At 43.5% G+C, this 20,314-nt stretch overlaps 1 protein-coding gene across 1 annotated transcript in view; it reads right to left on the reverse strand.

Moving 5' to 3' along the window:
• tcf7l1a (transcription factor 7 like 1a) overlaps positions 1–20,314 on the reverse strand; it is a 53,393-nt gene that overhangs the window by 14,371 nt on the left and 18,708 nt on the right. The window contains exons 4-9 of the mRNA XM_084324255.1: positions 10,784–10,870; positions 9,548–9,665; positions 5,405–5,498; positions 1,829–1,915; positions 1,584–1,700; positions 986–1,148 (exon numbers count right to left, since the gene is read on the reverse strand). Coding sequence (XP_084180381.1) covers positions 986–1,148; positions 1,584–1,700; positions 1,829–1,915; positions 5,405–5,498; positions 9,548–9,665; positions 10,784–10,870 — 666 coding nt within the window. The remainder of the gene's footprint in view (positions 1–985; positions 1,149–1,583; positions 1,701–1,828; positions 1,916–5,404; positions 5,499–9,547; positions 9,666–10,783; positions 10,871–20,314) is intronic.

Genomic DNA, 20,314 nt, shown 5'->3' on the forward strand with positions numbered 1-20,314 from the left:
TGAAGCTAAGCTATGCTAACGGAGCATCTATTCCCAAAGCTAAAATGCACGCACAGAGACAAAAAAGGTATGCATCTTCTTGTCTAACTCCAGGGAAGATGTTAAATAAGCTAATTTCCCAAAATAGTGGAGTTATCCTTTAAGATTCAATATAATTCAATATATAGTTTTGTCTTCAATACGTTTTCCGGTCCCTACTGAAACGTGCCCACTGTTTTCATAGTTACGGTCAAGAAGAGACACAGGAAGACACACACACACACACACACACACAGGAAGACACACACACACACACACACACACACACACACACAGGAAGACACACACACAGGAAGACACACACACAGGAAGACACACACACACACAGGAAGACACACACACACAGGAAGACACACAGGAAGACAGAGGACACACACAGGAAGAGACGCAGGAAGACAACACACACACACACAGGAAGACACACACACAGGAAGACACACACACACACAGACACACACACAGGAAGACACACACACACACAGGAAGACACACACACACACACACACACAGGAAGACACACAGGGAGACACACAAGGAGACACACAGGAAGACACACACACACACACACACAGGAAGACACACACACACAGGAAGACACACAGGAAGACAGAGGACACACACAGGAAGAGACGCAGGAAGACAACACACACACACACACACACACACACACACACACACAGGAAGACACACACACACAGGAAGACACACAGGGAGACACAGGAAGACACACACACACACACAGGAAGACACACAGGAAGACACACACACACAGGAAGACACACAGGGAGACACAGGAAGACACACACACACACAGGAAGACACAGAGGACACACACAGGAAGAGACGCAGGAAGACAACACACACACACACAGGAAGACATACAAGAAGACACACAAGAAGACACACAGGTAGACGCAAAGGTAGACGCACAACAAAACACACTCACCCTGCGTCCCAGGATCTGGTTGATGGCCGCGCTCTCCTTCAGCGTGCACTCCGACACCACCTTGGCCCGCTGCTCCTTCATGTACAACATGAAGGCGTTCAGGGGCTTCTTTATGTGAGGCTTCTTCTCCTCCTCCTTCTCCTTCTGTGCCGACGCACCCTTCCTGCGGGAGCGAGGGGAACCACGTTACCAGTGCACCCGCGGAGGGAGGCGGTGAACAAAAGAGATGGAACGACAAAACCAGAGAGAGAGAGAGAGAGAGAGAGAGAGAGAGACAAGATCTCTACACACCCATGTTTACCTTGCTGTTAACATACCCGTTGTTACCGCGTGGATTTTGAATTTACATTAAAGCCCATTTATAGATATTTCGTTAACACGGCCCACGCAACCATTGCAGGAGGCAAACAACAGCTATAAATCAACCAACAGGTGTTGATAATCAAACGCCAGGAGGATGGCTGTAAAATCTGACGGCGTTAATGAAAACCCACCATGCCGGTAGGAAACGGTGCTAATCTATGGGAACACAATGAATGCCATAACAGAGCGAGAGAGAGAGAAGCATGTCTCTTTTCTTTTCTTTTTCTTTTTTTACCCATGGTGGTGGTGGCCGTCTCGTGGCTCCTGCTTGATCGCCGTGGAGACAATGGCAGGGTGGGGGATGGACTGCGGGGGAGGGACCAAGTGGGGAGAGAAGCGACTGGACACCAGGCTGTCAATCAAGGAGAAGAAAAAGAGAAAAAAAAACGCATGAATCAACCGTCAAATACACCGAGCTAACGGAGGAATGACCGCGCGGTGAGAAAACGTTACGGCTTTTGGGATGGAGCGGAGACTCACCTAGACATGGACGCGTTCATGGCGAGAGCAGCAGGATAGGAGGGTCTGAACCCCCCCGCGGTGATGGGGTACATGGACTGCCCCTGCCTGCACAGAGAGGGAGGAAGGGAGAGAGAGAGGAGGGGGGGGGGGGAAGAGCACGGGAGACCACAGTAGCCGTTAGAATAGGGCTTACAAATGGGATGTGACTGAATGAGGGGATGACTCCCTGTGGTCTGTGTGTGTCTGTGTGTGTGTGTGTGTGTCTGTGTCTGTGTGTGTCTAACGGCCACAACTGGGGCTAAATGATGGTGTGTGTGTGTGTGTGCACTTGTATGCGTTTATTTGTATCCGTGTTTCTTTCTGATGTATGGTGTGTGTGTGTGTGTGTGTGTGTGTGTGTGTGTGTGTGTGTGTGTGTGTGTGTGTGTGTGTGTGTGTGTGTGTGTGTGTCTCTCTCTACTGGCCATCCTGGGGATAAATCACTGTAATGATACGCTCGGCTCACGATTTGGTTAGAATCACGATATATATAATACTTTTTTTGTTTTTTTTGTTTAATAAATCCTTTTTTTTTATTTACCTAATCACATCCAGCCAAAAGGCTGGATAACTACGGTGTGTGTAAACAAAATACACTTAACGTTACACAGCTAAACACACACACACCAGCCTGGAAGCCACAGCACGCACAAACCATACACACACTGTAGACCTACATTCCCCCACAGTGTAGAGAGTAGAGGTGGGGGAAAAAATCGATACGTAGTAGTATCGCGATACTTTGCGTGGCGATACTGTATCGATACAGGGACGCCAAGTATCGATATTTAATTATTCATAAAAAAAATTGCATTGTTCATTTCAATACCTGTAATAGTACAGTAGTCCACACACACACAGGTGCATTCAGTTAAGTTTGAATATGACTGTAATACAAACAGTTCAGTTTGTCAGGTACATGCAACACAGATTACAGTGTTTACATCTGTCTGCTTGAGAAAATACCATGTTCTGCAATAAAAATTATTGAAGTGAGATGAACAGACTGAACTTTATTTTATTAGATAAAACATGTTGACAGTTTTACTTTGCAGTTAAAAAAAATAATTTGATAAAAAGAATTATAATAATATCGCAATATTCGAGATATATCGAGTATCGCGATACTATCGTATCGCGGCTCAAGTATCGCGATAGTATCGTATCGCGAGGTCTCTGGCGATTCCCACCCCTAGTAGAGAGGCACGCACAAACCATACACACTGTAGACCTACATTCCCCCCCAGTGTAGAGAGGCACGCACACGGGCACATGACAAATGATATATTATTGCGTCACAACTAGGGATGTCCGATATTAACGGCCGATATTGGCATTGAAATGTAATATTGGAAATTATCTGTATTTGTTTTAAAAAGAAAAATTTAACTATTTTATTATTATTATTTCTTTTACATTTATTATTTAACCTTTATTTACCCAGGCAAGCAAGTAAGAACTAATTCTTATTTTATTTATTGTGAAAAGTATGCATAATGTTGTGTTAATTCCACAACAAGATATAAGTAATGTTAATTACCTGAAATTATATATATATCGGTATCGGTTGATATCGGTATCGGAAATTAAAAGTTGGACAATATCGGATATCGGTAAAAAAGCCAATATCGAACATCCGATAAACAAGCTTCTGATCTCCTGCACTGACCAACACCACAAGCTTCTGATCTGCTGCTGACCAACACCACAGTCCAGCAGCGAACACCTCAGCCTGAGCACTGTAACACCACCTGCACATGACCGCGGCGGCCCGGGCCGGAGAACAGACCGCTCCTTCACACTCATCTGATCCGTGATGAAGATGAAACCTCATCATGTCACGACGTCTCCCATGTTAGAGCTCACCACAATAAAAGCCCCGTCTGGACCGTCGTCCGGAGGTCAAGATGACGTCTCCTGTACGACTCGCGAGCGCTCAGCGGCTAGCGAGCGCCTTGTAGCTACTAGCTAACCAATGCGTCAAACGGGACTTTAGCGGTTACATTAACGTGAAGTTAAAGACTATAATAATAATAATAATAATAATAATAATAATAATAATAATAATAATAATAATAATAATAATAATAATAATAATAAGAAGAAGAATAAGAATAAACTTTATTTGTGAAGTTAAAGACTATAATAATAATAAACTTTATTTGTATAGCACTTTTCATACAGAAATTGCAGTTCAAAGTGCTTCACAGCAGTAAAAAATATAAGCATAAAAAAGATAGAGGTAGCAAGGTAAGGTAAATCACAGTTTTTCACATTAGGATCTAACATCCAAATAGGTCTCTCTGTTTAAGGTTTCATTCAGTAATAAAAATAGAATATACAGAGTAAAAAAAGTGCGGTTTGATTCAGTTTAAAAATAGGCAATACATTTTTTTTTTAAATAGAATAGACAAAGTGTGATAAAATAGTTCAATAAAAATGTGTGCTGTCAATCGATTAAAATATTTAATCGCATGATTGTCCATAGTTAACTTGCGATTAATCGCAAATTAATCGCATTTTTTATTTTTTTTTATCTACCTTAAATGGATCTTTTTCAAGTTCCAAGTTTTAATACTCTTATCAACATGAGTCAACAAATGCTTGCTTTATGCAGCCATTTAACACAAAAGGATGACCCTCATGCATTGCAAATTTGCATCAAATTCAAAACAGAGTGATGCACAAAATAACTTAAAAAGAAAATAATAATTTAAAATAATGAATAAAGTGTGCATGAAATAATAGGGGAAAGAAAACGTAGGAACTTGTTACATTCACCCACACAAGGGTTGAGGACTCACCCCCCCCCCCTCTCTCTCTCTCTCACACACACTCTCCCAGCTCTCTTTCTCTCTTGCCCCTTCCTCATCTCTCTCTATATCTCACACACACACACACTTCAGAAACAAACATACTATCAATTAGAGCATCAATAATACACCTGAGTGAGATTAATCGCGAGTTAAGAAAAATAACGCGTTAATACCGTGTTAACTTCGACAGCCTTAATAAAAATATACAATAACATTTACAACAGAGCATCGCTCATAGTGTCACGTTACTACACCTACTACCACAACGTTACCGTTCAAACGGCTTACTGTTCTGCGATTAACATCCTCCTCTGCTAACGGACATGACAGACAAACGGGCCACAGCCAGCAGAAACGCTGTCGCTTCCCGGGTTGCCATGGAAGCGTTTTCTAAATTAAAAAAAGTCTAATCGTTTTTCTTTTTCAAAAGAAAAGTATCACACAATACCATCATCACGGTATCGTACACTATAGTATTGCGATGTATCGTGTCATGAGATGATATATCACTACATCCCTATAAATTACCGTACAGTGTTTGTTACTTATTTATTTGTAACTGTGTGCATTTGTGATGGATGTATATATATGTGTGTGTGTGTGTGTGTGTGTGTGTGTGTGTGTGTGTGTGTGTGTGTGTGTGTGTGTGTGTGTGTGTGTGTGTGTGTGTGTGTGTGTGTGTGTGTGTGTGTGTGTGCGCGCGTGCGTGTGTGTATGTGTGTGTGTGTGTATTACTCACAGCCATCCAAGGGGGTGTGGGATCTGGGCCATGCCTCCAGGAGAGAGCGGGTAGTAGGGGGAGAGTTCTGCTGGGTGGGGGGTACGGGACATACCTGTGACCGGGGAGGAACAGACGAACAGACAGGGTCACACACACACACACACACAGAGCAGTCCTCAACAAAACATCCCTCTACCCTCCATGAGACACCACTGATAATAAAACCCTCCATGAGACACCACTGATAATAAAACCCTCCATGAGACACCACTGATAATAAAACCCTCCATCAGACACCACTGATAATAAAACCCTCCATGAGACACCACTGATAATAAAACCCTCCATCAGACACCACTGATAATAAAACCCTCCATGAGACACCACTGATAAAACCCTCCATCAGACACCACTGATAATAAAACCCTCCATGAGACACCACTGATAATAAAACCCTCCATCAGACACCACTGATAATAAAACCCTCCATCAGACACCACTGATAATAAAACCTTCCATCAGACACCACTGATAATAAAACCCTCCATGAGACACCACTGATAATAAAACCCTCCATCAGACACCACTGATAATAAAACCCTCCATCAGACACCACTGATAATAAAACCCTCCATCAGACACCACTGATAATAAAACCCTCCATCAGACACCACTGATAATAAAACCTTCCATCAGACACCACTGATAATAAAACCCTCCATGAGACACCACTGATAATAAAACCCTCCATCAGACACCACTGATAATAAAACCCTCCATCAGACACCACTGATAATAAAACACTCCATCAGACACCACTGATAATAAAACCCTCCATCAGACACCACTGATAATAAAACCCTCCATGAGACACCACTGATAATAAAACCCTCCATCAGACACCACTGATAATAAAACCTTCCATCAGACACCACTGATAATAAAACCCTCCATCAGACACCACTGATAATAAAACCCTCCATGAGACACCACTGATAATAAAACCTTCCATCAGACACCACTGATAATAAAACCCTCCATCAGACACCACTGATAATAAAACCCTCCATCAGACACCACTGATAATAAAACCGTCCATCAGACACCACTGATAATAAAACCCTCCATCAGACACCACTGATAATAAAACACTCCATCAGACACCACTGATAATAGAACCCTCCATCAGACACCACTGATAATAAAACCCTCCATCAGACACCACTGATAATAAAACCCTCCATGAGACACCACTGATAATAAAACCTTCCATCAGACACCACTGATAATAAAACCCTCCATCAGACACCACTGATAATAAAACCCTCCATCAGACACCACTGATAATAAAACCGTCCATCAGACACCACTGATAATAAAACCCTCCATCAGACACCACTGATAATAAAACACTCCATCAGACACCACTGATAATAAAACCCTCCATCAGACACCACTGATAATAAAACCGTCCATCAGACACCACTGATAATAAAACCCTCCATCAGACACCACTGATAATAAAACCCTCCATCAGACACCACTGATAATAAAACCCTCCATCAGACACCACTGATAATAAAACCCTCCACCAGACACCACTGGTATAGTGTTAAAACACTCCCCTGAACAAATAAAGAACACAACCAGGTCAATTACAAAAGATAAATCAACGTAAATGTACGTGTTAATTAAATAAAAGGTCCTGGTTAGTGTTACGTCTCTTGTTCACCTGGCACTTGTATTAAGTAACACACGACACTGGCTGTAAGAGGAACAGTTGGACCCATTCCAGTTTTGCTCCTCTGAACTGAAACGGTCCAACGCAGACCGTTTGTTGATATATTATTATTAGGGCTGTCAAAGTTAATGCTTTAACTTGAGATGAATTTAAATTATTAAAATAATAAGCATTAAAATAAATGTATCTAGATTAATCCATGGAGTGAAAAATCTTCAACGTTCTGAACTTTCAGCAGTATATTTGCTTGTTCTTTTTTTTGCATCGACTCATGCACCTTTTTGAAAATCATCTGACATGAAGATGGAACACATTTTTGTTGTTAATATGATTTATATTACTGGTAGTTAATACAAGACATTATCGTCCTCTAAGCCAATCTGCACTTTAACATAGGCCTGGGTTGTTTTTATTTCTGTTAGCGCATCTGTAAGGGCATCGACCGAATCACGTCGGTACTACCGAGTGCCGATTCACCGGTGCCATATTTCGGTAATGAAAACATTGTATTTTTTATTATTATTAATAGATTCAAGTCCGATGGCGTCAACGTTTCGTTTACCGCGAAACGAAACCTATGAAGTGTGCCGCACGTTCACGCGCACAATACACTCTTACCTAGGATTTGACTTGATTCAACAACAACAAAGCAGTCGGGGCAATGGCAAGCCGAAATCGGTCGCAAGTGTGGTTACACTTTACAAAGCTAGATGCAGACAACGCTCGCTGCAATATTATATATATATATATTAACAAATTGTTCTAAATAAATAATAATGATAAATAATTTTTTACAACTGAGGTAGGTAGATTTTTAGATTTTTAGACACTAAAGCGTTTAGACACTAAAGCGTTTAGACACTAAAGCGTTCATTCAGCGTTAGACGACTCGCCTGCTCAAAGGGCAAATGTACCGAACCGCTAGCTGGTAAACAATACCAACATCACCATAGCAACATGGCATTCCTGCCTTTTCTCTTGCTCCGCTTTTCTCGTCTCTTTTCCTGTGCGTTCCTAAAGCTTCATTTATACTCGTATGTCAAAGTGCTCGCGAAGCCTACCGGCCTACATGCAGATGGCCAAACATTTTACCACGCGTCAAAAATGGGCACAAGCTGACGTGAACAGCGCAGAGCCGTGCTCTCGGCGGCTTACATACTTCCGTATTTACTCATTTATCATCTCGGGAGCTCGGTCGGAGCGTTCCATTATCGATCGTGATTAATAACTACATTACCAACACGGACAAAACCGGAGAAAGACTGGCCCGAGGTTAGTCCAAAAATATATAGCCATTTGTACACAACACAACGCAGCACGGCCACCTAGTGGTTCGGCGGTGCACTGCAGCCGACGCTGAAGCGTAATCGCCCTAGCGGTGCCGTTCCTGCCGCGTCGTCTGCTCGAGTCCAACACAGCGCTAGTAGAGGCCACTGTGCTCGGGGGGTGGTGGAGGAGGAACTTCATTTGGTTTTTCACTGCCCCTTGTACACCGACGTGAGGACGGGTTTTATTTGAGAAAGTTCAATTTGTAAATCCGGATTTGTTTTGGCAGTCCGAGAGCTGTAATGTTGAGTTGGTTTTTTGTGGAGGAGATTTTCAGTTTTGCAGGATTTTGTTTGGAGAAAGCATTAAGGCACTTGAGACAAAACACATTATATCCTATATAATCTTACATGAATTCCTCTTGTTTCTTTGAAGTACATTGTTTACTGCTTGTTATGTTTTATTTTGTTTTCTTTTTTTTGTGGCCATCTTGGTCTATATACTTATTGTTAAGTATACTATATATACTTATTGTTTATGTGTCTTGTAAGCCCATATGGGCTGGGCATACATCTGTATGTATCAATCAGTCAATCAAGTAGGCACTAGGGGTGGGGGAATCAGTTGTTCAGTTGCTATTGCATGCACTCATCGGTGTTTCACTACACACATGAGTGCATGCTTACCAACTGTTAGTCTGCAACACTACTATCACCAACATCTAAGAAGGGAGATCCCCCCCTTGAATGGCCCTTCTAAGGTTTCTCTCCTCCACATTGCCTGTGGTGCATTTTTTCCTATTGCTAGGTTTTAGTGAGTTTTTCCTTACCTTCGCGTGGGGTATGTCTGGGAGTGTTTGCATTTATTTATTTTGCATTTATTTAAAATGTTTGGACCTTATGGTGTTCTTGTTTTGTTCTTCACTTATTGTGATGTTTCTTCTTGACTTGTTTAAAGAAGACGTGTCCGGCCCATGGGGACATTAACGTGTGTTGTCGGGCCTTACAAATACATTTTATTTGATCACCAGTTTCACCACGATACGATCGATGTATCCTCCCACCCCTAGGAGGCACTGCAGCGGACGTACGGACGGTGACATAGTGTGACTCTGAGGCCGGAGGAGCGACTGTGAGGCTGCGTCTGACACCTACCTGTGTCAGGAGAGAGGTGAGGGGGGGGCGTCCGGGGGGGGAAGGGGTCTGGACTGTAGGACAGCAACGGGGAGAGATGAGGCATGTGGGGATGCTGCACCACGGGTACCTTATTAGACTGAACACACACACACACACACAAACAGAACAGACAAAGAGAGAACGGTTACGTAAGACAACACAATACCGCGTTTGACCACCGGGTGTCAGAAATTCCCCAAGTCTTTTGAGCACGACAATGATGACACCACTTGAATGACTCGACAGTGGAGTGTCACTATCCGCAGAGTAGCAATCACTGCTATCACACACACACACACACACACACACCCAGAGAACCTCTGTGACGGTGACACATGTGTGACGCACACACGCACACACACAGGCAGGCGTGAGACTTGCTAGTGTCTCTGGGTGGGATTAACACTATTCAGCCTGAACATTCCAGCGTCTGAATGTCTGCACAGGGTGACAGAGGTCAGAAGTGTGTGTGTGTGTGTGTGTGTGTGTGTGTGTGTGCGCGCGTGTGTGTGTGTATGTATGTTGAGGGTATGGGAGGTCAAGAATCAGGTCATGGCAGTGCAGAGAGAGAGAAAGGGACAGAAAAAAAGAGTGTTAGCATGCTGAGGTAGACAGCGACCGGGTCAGTAGTTTGGCGAGGAGAAAAGAGGAGAGGGGAACAGAGGAGGGGAAAGGAGAAGATGAGGAGAACAGAGATGGGGAAGGGAGAAGAGAGGGGAACAGAGGAGGGGAAAGGAGAAGATGAGGAGAACAGAGGAGCAGAAAGGAGAAGAGGAGAGAACAGGAGAAGAGGAGAGAACAGAGGAGGGGAAAGGAGAAGAGGAGAGAACAGGAGAAGAGGAGAGAACAGGAGAAGAGGAGAGAACAGAGGAGGGGAAAGGAGAAGAGGAGAGAACAGGAGAAGGAGAGAACAGAGGAGGGGAAAGGAGAAGAGGAGTGGAGAGTATCTAGTATCCGTCGGTAGTGTGATAGTAAAGGGTTAACCTTCTGCAGTGTGGCAGTGAAAGGGTTAAAGAAAGTTGATTTAAAAAAAAAAATTAATTAAAATGAGAAAAGACTCATTTAATCAGATTAATCCCTTTATTCAAATTGAGGATTTAGTTTGAGGATATTTATATATAAAAAAAAAAGAAAAACGAAGGTTAGAACGTCCGCTCAAAAAAATCCGACGAAGTTCGAATCCCAAAAACAGGCTTGGGAGACAGCCTTACTTACCATGTGAGTAGGGGTGGGGGAGCGGGGGTCTTTGAGGGATGCTGACCCCGGGACGTCCAGGAGGGGCCACTGTGCCATCTGCAGGTACTGCAAGAGAGAGACAGGCAGGTAGGCCAATTAAAACAATGTCCCACAAAAATGATAAATGGTGCATTTATATAGTGATTTTATCCAAAAGCACTTTACAATTTTGTTCCTCACATTCACCCGTTCACTCACGCGCAGAGGCAACCATGCAAGGTGCCAACCTGCTCATCGGGAGCAATTAGGGGTTAAGTGCCTTGCTCAAGGAGGACACATCAACACACTGACCGGGAGGAGCGTGGGAATCAAACTGGGAACCGCTCTACCTCCTGAGCCACTGTCGCCCCCAAACACAAACAGCGAGACAGGCAGGTAGGCCAATTTAAAACGATGTCCCACAAACGGGGATGACCCAAAGAAGTGTTTTTGCTCCCAATCATATAATAAATACGAGTGTCAAGTCGATACCGAGTCTCGATCCGATGCAGGCATTTTCCAAGATAATACGGCTGCACACTAGAACACATAAAAGTATGCCGTGATCGGTTTTTCGGCTCAAATCCTTATCAGTCCGCTCCGCTCGGGACGTCCCGACCCACGAACCTGTGCCGTCGTCGTCGTCCACCAGGGGTGTGTTCCGATACACCAGCGAGACCAAGGTCAACATGGGCTGATTTGGGGATTTAGAAAAGCACAATTGGAACACGGACCCGATTGCATTTCTAAAAGCCGATTTGTTTGGGCGCGACTGTAGAGCTGCCATTATTGTGACTGGGAATGTGTTGCTCAACTCAACACAACACTAACAAGGACTTTTTGTTTGAAGAACAAATTCATTCGTTCACTTTTAAGTCTCGAGTGGGATCAGTGAGGTTGCCCTCGTTTACAACGATGCTGAGATACACAGACAAAAAACTAGATAGACACGGTTTATACCTTAATTTGGAATGAAATCCATACAAAAAAACAAATCTGTATCAGTACTGGTGAGAAAATAAAACAATGGGACATCTGTATTGGCCTCAGTCTATCACTGAGTGCTGAGGGGGGAGGGAGGGAGGGAGGGAGGGAGGGAGGGAGGGAGGGAGGGAGGGAGGGAGGGAGGGAGGGAGGGAGGGAGGGAGGGAGGGAGGGAACACGAAGAGCTCAGGGACGAGTGTTGGGGGACAGCAGGTTGATGACCACCAGCTGGATGGAGAGGAGAGAGAAAGGAGGAGAAAGGGAAAGGAGAGGAGATATGGAGAGGGAGGAGAGGAGAAAGAAAGGAGATATGGAGAGGAGAAAGAAAGGAGATATGGAGAGAGGAAGAGGGAAATAAAGGAGATATTGAGAGAGGAGTGTGAGAGGAGAAAGAAAGGAGAGGAGATATGGAGAGAGGAAGAGGAGAAAGAAATGAGGAGATATGGAGAGGAAGAGGAGAAAGAAAGGAGATATGGAGAGAGGAAGAGGAGAAAGAAGAGGAGATATGGAGAGAGGGAGATGAGAAAGAAAGGAGAGGAGATATTGAGAGGAAGAGGAGAAAGAAAGAAAGGAGGATATATGGAGAGAGGGAGAAAGAAAGGAGAGGATATATGGAGAGGAAGAGGAGAAAGAAAGTAGGATATATGGAGAGGTAGAAAGAAAGGAGATGATATATGGAGAGGAAGAGGAGAAAGAAAGGAGGAGATATGGAGAGGAAGAGGAGAAAGAAAGGAGGAGATATGGAGGGGAAGAGGAAAAGAAAGGAGGAGATATGGAGAGGAAGAGGAAAAGAAAGAAGGAGATAGAGAGAGAGGGAGGAGAAAGAAAGGAGAAGAGATATGGAGAAGAGATATGGAGAGGAAGAGGAAAAGAAAGGAGATGTTTAGAGAGGGAGGAGAGAGGGAGAGGAGAAAGAAAGAAGGAGATATGGAGAGGAGAAAGAAATTAGATATGGAGAGGGGAAAGAAAGGAGAGGAGATGTGGAGAGAGGGAAAGGAGAAAGAAAGAAGGATATATGGAGCGGAGAAAGAAATGAGGAGATATGGAGAGAGAGAGAGAGAGGATATATGGAGCTGAGAAAGAAAGGAGGAGATATGGAGAGAGAGAGGAGATATGGAGCGGAGAAAGAAAGGAGAGGAGATATGGAGAGAGGGAGGAGGAGAAAGAAAGGAGGAGATATGGAGAGAGGGAGAGGAGAAAGAAAGGAGAGGAGATATGGAGAGAGGGCAGTGCTCAAGAAAGAGCTGATGGAGGAGTAGGGTGGGGTGAATAGGAGGAGGAGGAAGGTGGACTGGAGACACACACACACACACAGACACACAGACACACACACACACACACACACACACACACACACACACAGTAAGTGTGTCAGACAGTCTCCAGCTGCAGAGCTGAGACATACTGCTCTCGTTAACCGGCCATGATTGCACACACTCACACAGTCACATACACACCCACATGGACACGTACACACACACATGCGTACACACACACACACACACACACACTCGACACTTTAACGAAACACTTGATTGCCATGTCTGCAGTCACAGAGCGTTCAATGTGAGTTACAGACCACATCTGCACCAAGGAGCCAGAGACGAGAGCAACTCAAACTCTTGTGGATTGTTTTGTGATGTCGTCAGTCACGCACAAACCTGTCATCTAAATCAACAGTCGCAACCACAATACGAGCTTTTCAATAATTGAGGGGGTGTTATTTCTTTCTTTATTTTTGATATCACGCCGCGTTGGTTTGAAATCACAGTTCAGCGTATATCTTGTGATTTTGCATTATCATCTTGTGAATTGCATATCATATTGTCATATATATAAATCGATATCGCCCAGTGAATTCCAGATTAGATAAAAGCACATTATGGTCGTGTAGACTGAATAAAGTCCACATAGACTTTTCTCTGGCTCATCTGATTTATGCGTTTATTATCCGAGGCCTGGGATACACACACACACACATTCTATTCAAAGAGGAGAAACGCCTAACAACTAAATAATAACAAATAATAATATTGTATATTATAATATATGATAAAAGTCTAAACTAAAGGCTGGTGACTCCCACTGTTCAGTTTGTGGTGTGGATTCTAGGCTGACGATCGGTTTGTATTTCGAACATGTGGAACATGAGGAATAGAAGAACAGGCTTTCTTTCAAACAAACGAAACAATTTTTTTATGGCACATTTTTTTTGTTCTTTTTTATAGTGAAAAAGTAACATTTGAAAGTCGATTATGATAATCAAACTAAACACTCAAATGATTCAGACATATCCCTCTTTCTCACACACACACACGCACACACACACACACACGCACAGTCAGAGGTGAGACAACACACTGTGAGGAAGGAAGTTTAGATAAGAGGTTAAAAATGGCCATGCTATCATAGTATCATGGCAGCCAGAGTGCTGGGGGGGGGAGGAGAGAGGGAGAGAGAGAGAGAGAGAGAGAGAGAGAGAGAGAGAGAGGGAGGAGAGAGGGGAGAGAGAGAGAAGAGAAGAAAGAGGGAGAGAGAGAGAGGGGAGAGATGGAGAGAGAGAGAGAGAGAGAGCGAGAGGAGAGAGAGAGGGGAGAGATGGAGAGAGAGAGAGAGAGAGAGCGAGAGCGAGAGTGAGAGAGAAGAAAGAGGGAGAGAGAGGGGGGAGAGATGGAGAGAGAGAGAGAGAGAGAAGAAAGAGAGGGGAGAGAGATGGAGAGAGAGCGAGAGCGAAAGAGAGAGGGGGGGGGGATGAGGGGGCAGACGGAGCATCAGACAGTGAGTAAGATGGACACGGCAGACACAGTGCTGTACAGTAAGATGTACAGTAAGATGGACACGACAGACAGACAGTGCTGTACAGCTCATCATGTGAACACGAGATGATGACGGGCAAGAACCAACGTCAGCACAGACCTGTTCCATCACTTCAGCACTAGGAAACACACACACACACAGACCTGCGCATGAGCGTGCACACATGTACACTCACACTCAAGCAGCAGAAGTCATGAATAAGGGGCCCATTGTGTAGGAGGTCAAATAAAACCCATAATGAGCAGCACCGCAAGAACATAATAAGATTGGAGAGTCTGTTTGCTTGTGCAGAGAGAGAGAGAGTGTGTGTGTGTGTGTGTGTGTGTGTGTGTGTGTGTGTGTGTGTGTGTGTGTGTGTGTGTGTGTGTGTGTGTGTGTGTGTGTGTGTGTTCTCTCTAGGGCTTGAGTGAGAGACAAGGGACAGGGTCCAAAAAAGTATAGCCCCCCCCCCCCACACACACCAGCCCCCACATCACTAGGGTTCTACTGTTGACCAAGCTGTCTGGAATGGAGAGCCTTCTCTCTCTCTCTCTCTCTCTCTCTCTCTCTCTCTCTCACACTCACACTCACACACACACAGCGAGAGCCCCCACTTAGTATGAGGAGAGAAAAGAGGGCTCCTTTGGTGCTCACTCAACTGTGAGTGACGTCAACAGACTCACAACTCTCACCTCTGACCCCAAACAACTCCCCCAGTGCAGCCACACAGGGAGGAGAGGAGGAGAGAGAGTCAAGGACAGAGAGAGAGAGAGAGAGAGAGAGAGAGAGAGAGAGAGAGAGAGAGAGAGAGAGAGAGAGAGAGAGAGAGAGAGAGAGAGAGAGAGAGAGAGAGAGAAGGGGGGGCTCTGAGAAAAGCCGGGAGATGGTTGAGATGGGGGCTGAATGGAGTAGGGGGGGGGGGGGGGTGGATGACAGTGACAAACAGCAGACAAGAGCGAGAGAGGAGGGAACTGTGGGAAAACAAGTGATGCTACTCGCTACTCGCTTCGCCCTCCCCCTCCCCCCACCCGGCCTTCTCTCTGCTCACGTCACTCGGTGCCTCTCCTCCTCCCTCGCTTGTCCAGCCCCCCCCCCCCCCCCCCCCAAAGAACAGACAGAGACACGGCCAACAGAAAGTTTGTGTCCATTCATGATCATCATTCATGGCTACAGCCTCCTGCTCTCCCTTCCCGCCCTAAGCCCTCCCCCTGATCCCCCACTACCGCTAAGCGTTACCGTACTGGTCCCAATAGAAGGGCACCCCGATTGTAACAACCCTGATTTAGAAGACTCTTTTTCCAAGACTCGTTTTTGGGGGAAATTTTCTTTTTTTTTGAAGACCAAACCTTGTTTTTATATAAAGAAGATCATTGTTTTATTCAATGTAGGTTGTTGTCTTTATCATCTTTTGGTAAAAAATCATCTTTTATTAAAAATAAAGTTAATAAAAGAAATAAACATTGAATTAAACTGTTTTTAACATGATTTAGTAAATGTTTTATCAAATGTTTGCCAGTTTCACAAACACAGAATGTGCTACTGTACCACTAGTGATGTAACTACTGTGCCACTAGTGATGTAAAGCTACTGTACCACTAGTGATGTAACTACTGTACTACTAGTGATGTAACTACTGTGCCACTAATGATGCAACTACTGTACCACTAGTGATGTAACTACTGTGCCACTAATGATGTAACTACTGTGCCACTAATGATGTAACTACTGTGCCACTAGTGATGTAAAGCTACTGTACCACTAGTGATGTAACTACTGTAGTGATGTAACTACTGTGCCACTAGTGATTTAACTACTGTAGTGATGTAACTACTGTGCCACTAGTGATGTAACTACTGTAGTGATGTAACTACTGTGCCACTAGTGATGTAACTACTGTGCCACTAGTGATGTAACTACTGTAGTGATGTAACTACTGTACCACTAGTGATGTAACTACTGTGCCACTAGTGATGTAACTACTGTAGTGATGTAACTACTGTAGTGATGTAACTACTGTTTTCGGTTCGGTTAGGTTTATGTTGTTTTTTATTTTATTTTTTATTTAACACTGCAAAAATACCATAATCAACATAGGATATATAGCCTAAAAAGAATCCAACTTTTCAGTTATTCTCAAGGACGTAGTCATGCAAAAAGTGAAAGAATGAGGCCATTTGACATCAGGCACATTATTTTGACAGTGACGGTTAGAGCTAGGAGAGATTTTGGTACAGCAAGAGGGGAGGCATTGCCGATTTAAACATGCTTCACATTTATTTGGTAAAAAAAAAAAGTTTACCTTTAATAATGTTTGGCACACAAAGACCGAACTGACTGAAAAATATAGGCAACATTTGTCAAAGTATTAACTTAGTGCAAACAAACAAAATTATTAAACCTTTCCATTTTTGTGGCCACATTATAGACAAAGGTCAACATAAAGTATGCATAAGGTTCAACCAGCACTAGACTTTATCAAAAAGTAAAAGTCACTGAAAAGATGATTAGGGTTTTAAATAAGGACGTTTATGGGGTTTCTTGTATTAATAATAATTTGCACTAAGGAATGTTGTAACTGTTGTTATCTTAAAAAAAAAGGAGATGTTACAAGGGAATGGGGAATATAAACCCCCCATGGTGTGTGGAGTTGGTACGTCCCAGCAGGGACCAGGATGTTATGGGTTGGCAATACAGATGCACAGTTGATACACACGCTCTAGTCTCCTGGCTCGTTGTTGAACACAAGCAGTTATATTTGAACCTCTGTTGCCAAGCCTCATCAATATACCCCCCTTCCCCACTAATGGAACTGGTGGCGTGGAGTCACTTCGCTGTGAGCATTTCCACAGTTAGCTTGCGGCTAACGTTAGTTAGCTCGCTAGATCGCGGCTAAAGTTAGTTAGCTCGTAGCTAACGTAACGTTAGCCTAGCTCGAGGCTAACGTTATATAACCGAACAATACACAAATGCGCCGAAACGTGGAGGTCGTATCGAACGGTGTACGGTTCGAATGCATACCGTTCCACCCCTAGTAACTACTGTAGTGATGTAACTACTGTAGTGATGTAACTACTGTACCACTAGTGATGTATATCTACTGTACTAATGTATCTATTTAAAATGGTATGATGCATATAACATAAGGAGATGGCTACCGCTGAATAGGGCTGGGCGATATGACGATATTATATAAATATCGGGTACAGTTCATTAACGATACACTTTTTAAACGTATCGTGGATATCGTGATGTTTTGCCCTCGCGTTAGAGGATTGTGTCACGTCAATCTGGTCCACACGTTCAAACTTTGAAAAAAGTTTCAGTCAAGCGACCTGCACAACACCGCCCCCACACACACACAGACACACACACGCTACTGCCGCAAAGTTACTTATGATTAACAAAGGCATTCGTTTTGTGGCATTTACGTTATATAGTTACACGTTCAATAACATCAGCATATTTACCCGACCATAGCTAGCATTGTTGGTCATTCATATCTCAGTTCCTTCCTTTGCTCAGAGAGCCCGTACTGAATTGTACCCATTCTGCAATCTGTTAATAAAGTTTTCAATCAGACAAATGTATAGAAAAGCTTTTATTATAACATTCGTTGCAGTAAAATCATCATGCCTCGTTTGGTACTCCGGCGGAGCGCTGGTAGTCTACTCGTGGGTGGCGGGGAGCTAACGTTATTAGCTCCGGTAGGTTTGTTATTGATACACTCGTGTAGATCAATGGCGGACTTCCCGGAAGTAAAAAAACAAATAAGCGATTGCCGATTGGTGGTAAGAACAGCAGAGGTGGGTGCAAGCGGTGTGACGTAATTGGCAGAATCGACTGTCAATCAAAATTGTTCTGTTGCCGTCTACCATGCATTGCTTTGGTTGAGAGAGATAGTGCTATCTTATTAAAACTCATAAACAAGTCTTGAGCAAGACAAGTTAGTCTGTTAGGTTATGAAAGCCAGTGAGTAGGTTATGAAAGCCAGTGAGTATTGTATGACTCAGACTTCAGCAATAATCATGACTCATGAGCATTATAAAATAAAAACACACATGGCATGGTGGAATACCATAAACATATTTCTTGATGTTTCCTTTTTTTAAGTAAGTAAAGAGGCCTATGTTCATATCGGTGAGCACAATTTGTAACACAAAAAGAGAGACGTGTAGCCTATTTATTTATTTAATATTTTATTTCGTCATTTTATTATTATTATTTTATTTGTTGCCATGCCTAAAATAATAAAGTCAAGCATAGGGCTAAAACATTTTCATTAACAATAATAGGGCTGCAACGATTAGACGACATAATCGACGACGTCGATCGTAATAAATCGGCGACGGGGAATTTTTGCGTCGATGCGTCGTATAAAAGAATCAGAGACGCAAATGTTCATTTGTAACTGCAATGCACTACAGAAAGTGCTGGGGGCAGTATCGTTTCCATTGTCTGACTGCATTCTGTAGTAACGGCCGAGTAAGAAGAAGAAAGAATGCACCCCGGAGCTTTGGAACATGGGTAAGTTTTAGATAGTTAGCCATAGTATTGTATTTTTTACGTTAGCTTACATGTTGGAAAACAGAACGTCTCATGGATATGGATAATGCTTGCCAAGCGAACTCTATTGCTGGGGCTTATAGAGGCTGCAGTATGTAACGTTAAACAGCGCCAAGCTTACAGCGTTGCTGCATGCTATTTCAGTTATGCCAAAGCTGCAGTATGTTTATGTAACATAACGTTAGCTAAACAACAGCGCCAAGCTTACAGCGTTGCTGCTTTTATATACACATTATACTCAATCTGGCAGTGTGTGTCACAATCTTACTTAGCTAGTCAGTCTGCAAAAACACGACACTCTGTGCTAACGTGAGCCATCTGTAGCCTAGCCAGCCAAGTTCCAACTAGCTTTCCCATGGTTTAACGTTAATGGCATTATGCAGTACATCTCAAATAAAGTTTCACACATACACACACACTCCTCTCACACACAGCAAACAAAAGACCTAGAAGTCTGTCTGATCTGTCATCCTCCTCTCCTCTCCACAGCTGTTCCAAGTCACCCTCCTGGACCAAGTTCATCTGCTGGGGGCAGATGCTGCTACTTATTTTCTTTGTTTGTTTACATTTAAACACTTGCACTTTAATTTGTATTATTTAATTTATTTATTTTGTTATGATTGATTGTTGTATTGTATTTATGTTATTCAAATACATTTTGATTCAAGCAAGTTGCTTAACACATTGGGCGCCAATAACGTCGTACGTGTTTCAAGGTCATGCTAATTCTGCCAAACCACGGCGTACGATGTTATTGATATCATATTTTTTCGCCATGGTATTCATAATTCCCTCACCCAGCCTCGGCTGATACAGTGGGAGCCTGCACAACTCTGCAACGCTTCAATACTGCCGCCTGGTGGATGATCGGCGAGTTACAACCGGAAATGGATCTCTGGTGATCTCCGTGCATCTGGGAAATGCGTCCGGCACTCTCATATTGTTGCGGGACTCTAGACACACATCCGTGTATATGGATCGCTGCCATATTAATACAAACTGCTCTGATCAATATAGCACCCATACTACATAAAGCATTTACTGACTATCACGGAATTATAAACGACCCCCCCCCCCCGTTCATCCGCGCATGATGAGTCAACGTTTAGAATCATGTACAGTTGAAATTTTTAATATAGCGTGTATCGGCAACAAACGGCAGTTGATAATCTATATATGCGTTTATGC

This window comes from Notolepis coatsorum (genome assembly GCF_963971535.1).
Source record: "Notolepis coatsorum genome assembly, chromosome: 11".
NCBI classification, from domain to species: domain Eukaryota; kingdom Metazoa; phylum Chordata; class Actinopteri; order Aulopiformes; family Paralepididae; genus Notolepis; species Notolepis coatsorum.